Source organism: Oryctolagus cuniculus, chromosome 19 (genome assembly GCF_051225735.1).
Source record: "Oryctolagus cuniculus isolate XC-2025 breed Fujian yellow rabbit chromosome 19, ASM5122573v1, whole genome shotgun sequence".
In the NCBI taxonomy this organism is placed as follows: domain Eukaryota; kingdom Metazoa; phylum Chordata; class Mammalia; order Lagomorpha; family Leporidae; genus Oryctolagus; species Oryctolagus cuniculus.
Genome location: NC_142885.1, coordinates 17,534,047 through 17,539,643, shown reverse-complemented (window position 1 = coordinate 17,539,643; position 5,597 = coordinate 17,534,047). Strand labels below are relative to the sequence as shown.

The window sequence follows — 5,597 nt, the reverse complement described above, 5'->3', positions numbered from 1 at the left end:
GCTGCACCACAACACTTGCCTCAATAAACCCAGACTTAAAAAAGAAATATAGGGGCCAGTGCTGTGGCACAGCGGGCTAACGCCCTGGCCTGAAGCGCCAGCATCCCACATGGGCGCCGGTTCGAGTCCCAGCTGCTCCTCTTCCGATCCAGCTCTCTGCTGTGGCCTGAGATAGCAGTAGAAGATCCCACCCGAATCCCACCACGGGACAAGCCCAGAGACCCTTTCTCCTCCAGGTTCACTCCCAGTCAGCACTGCTTCCCAAGCCCACTCTTTTTTTTTTTTGGACAGGCAGAGTGGATAGTGAGAGAGAGAGAGACAGAGAGAAAGGTCTTCCTTTTGCCGTTGGTTCACCCTCCAATGGCTGCCGCGGCCGGCGCGCTGAGGCCAGCACACCGTGCTGATCCGAAGCCAGGAGCCAGGTACTTATTCTAGTCTCCCATGGGGTGCAGGGCCCAAGTACTTGGGCCATCCTCCACTGCACTCCCTGGCCACAGGAGAGAGCTGGCCTGGAAGAGGGGCAACCGGGACAGAATCCGGCACCCCGACCGGTACTAGAACCCAGTGTGAGCCTAGTGAGCCGCGGCACCGGCCCCAAGCCCACTCTTGATCTAGGTCCCTCCTCTTCATCGAGGCCCCTTGATCCAGAGCCCTCCCCACCCGGAGGCTTCTTCCAGCTCTTCTCAGGACCCTCAACAATGGCCACCCCTCCCCCACCCCAGCTGTTCCCCTTCCCTCTCCCTGCTTCCTGCCCTGAAGGCTGGTCCCCTTAAGAAAGCTGTTGGGGGCCCGCACTGTGATATAGCGGATAAAGCCACTGCCTGTAGTGTCGGCATCCCATATGGGCGTCAGTTCGAGTCCCGGCTGTTCCACTTCCGATCCAGGTTTCTGCTGTGGCCTGTGAAAGCAGTAGAAGATGACCCAAGTCCTTGGGCCCCTGCACCTATGTGGGAGACCTGGAAGAAGCTCCTGGCTCCTGGCTTTGGATCGGCGCAGCTCCAGCTGGATGGAAGACCTCTCTCTCTCTCTCTCTCTGTAACTCTGACTTTCAAACAAATGAATAAATCTTAAAAAAAAAAAAAAAAAAGCTGTTGGAACATCCCCCCCTTCCTGGGCTCTTACCCAGAGTGGCCTAAAACTGGTCCACTGACTCTTCACGGACCCCACTTCCTCTTCCCTGCGGGTGTTCCTTAAGCGGGGAGTTCTTTGGGAACTCTGGCTTCTACTAAGAACTCAGTGTGCCACAGGGGCCCTTGGCTCCAGCTTGGCTGCAGCCAGGAGAGCGTGCGATACAATCGCTCAGGAGTCATTGCCAGGCCGGCCAGCCCCCAGTCCCCCGGGGTGACCTTGGCTCGCTGGCTTGGCCCGGGGGCTCCCTTCTGAGCACCACGGGGTCTACGGGCTCTGTCTGAGTTCGTGCCTCGCGTTCCCTACCCTACCATGGCCTGGGCACTGAGGCCGCCTTGAAGCACTTCTTTCGGTTTCGAGACTGACCTCACCCAGTCCCCTGGTTTCGGTTGCCAAGTGTGTGTTCAGAGGTGCCAGGTCTCAAACACAGGCCTCGCTGCTTCCTGGATGCCTCCACCTGGAAGCCCCACAGGCTCCCCAGACTTCACACACTCACAGTGGAACCCAGGGACGGGCATTTGGCCTAACAGTTAAGGGGCCCCCAGCCCATGTCGGCTCATGTTGTTGGGTCCCTGCTACGCAGGTGGGAGACCTGGGTGGAGTTCCAGGCTCCTGGCTTTGGTCTCAGCTCAGTCCTGGTCGTTGCAGGCATTTGGGGAGTGAACCAGTGGATGGAAGCTCTTTTTGTATTTGTCTCTCTGCATCTTAAATTTTTTGGGGGGGCCAGCGCTGTGGTGTAGCCTGTAAAGCCTCTGCCTGCAGTGCCAGCATCCCATGTGGGTGCCGGTTCGAGTCCCGGCTGCTCCACTTCCAATCCAGCAGCTCTCTGGTGTGGCCTGGGAAAGCAGAGGAAGATGGCCCAAGTGCTTGGGCCCTTGCACCCACGTGGGAGACCTGGAAGAAGCTCCTGGCTCCTGGCTTCAGATGCGCGCAGCTCCGGCCACTGCGGCCAATTGAGGAGTGAACCAGCAGATGGAAGACCTCTCTCTCTCTCTCTCTCTCTCTGCCTCTCTGTAACTCTGCCTTTCAAATAAAACTTAAAAAAAGAAAGAAAGAAAGAAAGAAAGAAAAGCAAGCGGCAAGCGTTGTGGTATAGGGTGTAGAGCAGCCACCTGCCATACTGGCATCCCATATGGGAACCGGTTCCAGTCCCGCCTGCTCCACTTCCAATCCAGCTCCCTGCTAATGTGCCTGGGAAAACAGCAGAAGATGGCCCAAGTGCTTGGGTCCCTGCACCCAGGTGGGACACCCGGAAGAAGCTCCTGGCTCCTGGCTCAGCTCTGGCCGTTGCGGCCATTTGGGGAGTGAGCCAGCAGATGGAAGCCCTCTCTCTCTCTCTCTGCCTCTCTGTAACTCTGCTTTTCAAATAAATCTTTTTTATTTTAAAAGAAAACAAAATGGAACCCATCACCTTCCCCCAGAAACCTGGGCTCCTATTATGGTCAAGGGCCCTACTATCCAATGAATGAACTCAGAAGAAAAGTTGGGGGTACTCCAGGGTCTCCCATCGCCCCCACTCTGCATCTCCCCTGGCTCTCAGACTCTGCCCAGCCCCACCAGCTGCTCCTGCTTCCTAGCCACCACCCTCTCAGCCCTGATGTCTCAGAAGGTTTCCCTACAGGCCTTCCAGGGAGAGCCTTGGAGAACCCACACGCGTCCCTTCCCTCTGCGGGGCCCTGGGCCTCGGGACCACCCTCCCACCCGCGATCCCTCCAGCCGTGGGGAATCCCAGCATCGCTAAGCAAGTAGCCTCCTCTGGGCCTGGGCCAAGCCCCTTTGAGCAGCAGATTCTGAGGCCTCGCGCCCACCTTACCTCTGTTGGGGGGGACCCATGAAGATGGGGTCCCTCTCTCTTCCCTAGGGAAGAGAGTCCCTGTGGCCTTGCCCCCCTCCCCCACCCGCCAGCTGGAAGCACCCAGGCCAGTCTCTCTGTTTTGTTCACTGCCTGACTTCCCAGGGAGCAGGCTCCATTTTTCTCCCTACTGACCCTCGGTCGGTCCCTGCTAAACTCTATCCAGCAGGACAGCGGAGGAATCCAGCCAAAGGGGACCCCTGAGGGGGGGCGCTCAGGACAAGGAGGCGCCAGCCACTGCAAAACGAAAAGGCTTTTATTGAAAAATATCCTGGCTGCCGGGCCCTGCCCAACCCGGCATTTGGGGCCGGGGAGGGGCCCGACTAGGCGGGCGAGGGGCGGCGGCCGCCTGAGCCCCTCTGCGCGAGCGAAGCGGCGCATTGTTCCTGCGGGTTGGTCCCTGGATCCCGCAGTCCGGTGCGCCCCGGCCCGCAGAGCGGCGAAGGGCTGGCGAAGGGGGCGCGGGGCCAGCCTGGTCTCGGGCGCGAGGCCGTCCGTGGGTCCCGCGGGCGCTCCAGCTGGCGGCGGCGGCGGCGGGGCGGGGGTCTTGCCTCGCCTAGCGCTCAGACGTAGTCCTTGCGGTCGTAGGCGGTGCCCGCGGTCGTGCCGGGCCCGGCGGAGCGCGGCGCCGAGTAGGCGATCTTGGTGGTCGCGTACTTGTCGCGCGGCGGGCAGGAGCAGCAGAGCAGCGCGCCCCCCAGCAGCTGCAGCGCCGAGGCGGCCCAGCCCACGTACAGGCCGGCGCCCATCTCGCGCTTCTGCGCCTCGGGCACCAGCGGGTTGTAGAAGTCCTGGATGATGGTGTTGGCCGACCAGGACACTGGCACGAGGGTGAGCAGCGCGGCCAGCAGGAAGAGCACGCCCGCCACGATGGTGATCTTGGCCTTGGCTGTTTCGTCCTGCACGCAGTTGGTGCACTGGGCACCCACGAGCGCCACGAAGAGCCCGAAGGCGGCCAGCAGGATGGCCACGACGATGAGGGCGCGGGCCGCCTGCAGGTCCTGCGGCAGCGCCAGCAGCGAGTCGTACACCTTGCACTGCATCTGCCCCGTGCTCTGCACCACACAGTTCATCCACAGCCCCTCCCAGATGATCTGAGCCGTGATGATGCTGCTGCCGATGAAGGCGGACACGCGCCACATGGGCAGCGCGCAGCACACGATGGAGCCCAGCCAGCCCAGCACGGCCAGCGACGTGCCGGTGATCTCCAGGCCCATAGACATGGTTGCTGCTCGGAGGCCGGTTCCGCCGGCGCCGGGTGCAGGGAGGCGAGGGGCCTCTGGGCCTGGCGGGGAGCGGCGGCGGCGGCGGCGGCGGCGGCGGCGCGCGGGCCGGAGGCCGGACGCACGGACGGACGGACGCGGGGACGGCGGCGGAGGCTAACGGCGCGGCTCCGCTCTCTCGCGCCGCCGCTGCGTTTGCACCTGCTTCTGGTTCGGCGGGCCGGGGCCGGGCGACTTAGCTCCGCGAGCCAGCGCTCCGGCGGGGGCGGGCGGGGCGGGGCGGGGCCGGGCCTGGGGACCGTGACGTGGCCCCCTCCCACCTCCACCGTTCGCCCTTAGGAGGACGGACCTGGCCGTCGTGCGCCCGGGTCCCGGGTGCTGCGGGCGGGAGGGGCCTGCCCTTCCCACTCCGACTCTGCGTCCCCCGGAACTTCAGCGACTGTTGGTGCAAATCGCAAACTGCCGCCTCCAACCCCACCGTCCTCAAAGCATTTCGGCGCCTCGGGCGCGGGCGGGCTGGGGGGGTGGAGCGCGGCCCAGTACCCTAGAAGGTCGAGCCTGGGAGCACCCAGAGAGGGCGTGGCCGCAGCTGTTGGGCGGAGCGGGCTGGGTGGCCGCCCGCGGAGCTGCACCTGCTCCGGGCGCATCTTGTACCCGCCCGGCCTCATCCAGGCATCGGGGTTTTCCAGCCCCGGGGGAGCTGGGCTCGGAAGCCAAGGACCAACTGTAGGGGTATCCAGATCTCCCGGGGTCCAAGAGGGCGCCTGCATTCCTCCCCAGCCCCCCTGCAGTTCCCGGCGCTGGCAGTGAGCCTGGATGCCTTAGCTGAAGTGCTCCACGCTCCCAGAAGCCCCTGCTGCTCCCCCCCTCCAGGGTCCCCCCACCTCTCCCAGAGCCCTGTCCTCTCTCTCTCTCTCTCTCTCTCTCTGGGCCTCTGGTCAGGGCCGGGGTCCACCCCAATGCAGGGGGTGGTGGAACAGGTTTGATCAAGCAAAAATGGAAAGTTGGAAATGTTTTCCACGAAGTCCTGGCTCCCACACCAGGGCACTCCCTGGGAGGTTCCGCCTGGTCTGCTCCCCACCCCTCATCCTGTCCTCCCTACCCGGGAGGCTTGGAGCTCCTGGCCCCAGCGGCTCCAGCCTCTGCTCCCAGCGAAGCGCCTCCCTTGCTCACCCTGTTTAAAATCCCAGCTCTGTTCCCTGCAACAGCCTGGTCCCTTTTCCCACCGTATCACCTCCCTCGTTGTTTAACACGGCCGGACATGCTCTGTACATTTCCTATTTTATTTTTAAATCACTTATTCAAACATGTTATTTTCATTTTATTTGAAAGCGAGCGAGCGAGCAACCTTGGAGCTTGGTCTCCGATCTGAGTCTCTCACATGGGTGGCAGGG

The 5,597-nt window shown here is 62.7% G+C and overlaps 1 protein-coding gene across 1 annotated transcript; it reads right to left on the bottom strand.

Moving 5' to 3' along the window:
- Window positions 1-3,218: 3,218 nt before the first annotated feature.
- Window positions 3,219-4,650, bottom strand: CLDN3 (claudin 3). The gene has a single exon (XM_002721962.6). It carries the CDS (start codon window positions 4,201-4,203, stop codon window positions 3,544-3,546), a length of 660 nt encoding a protein of 219 aa, XP_002722008.1. The 5' UTR covers window positions 4,204-4,650; the 3' UTR covers window positions 3,219-3,543.
- Between the last annotated feature and the right edge of the window lie 947 nt (window positions 4,651-5,597).

Excerpts from the sequence above, each read along its gene's own strand:
- CLDN3 (XM_002721962.6), bottom strand. The coding sequence starts at position 4,203 with ATGTCTATGGGCCTGGAGATCACCGGCACGTCGCTGGCCGTGCTGGGC.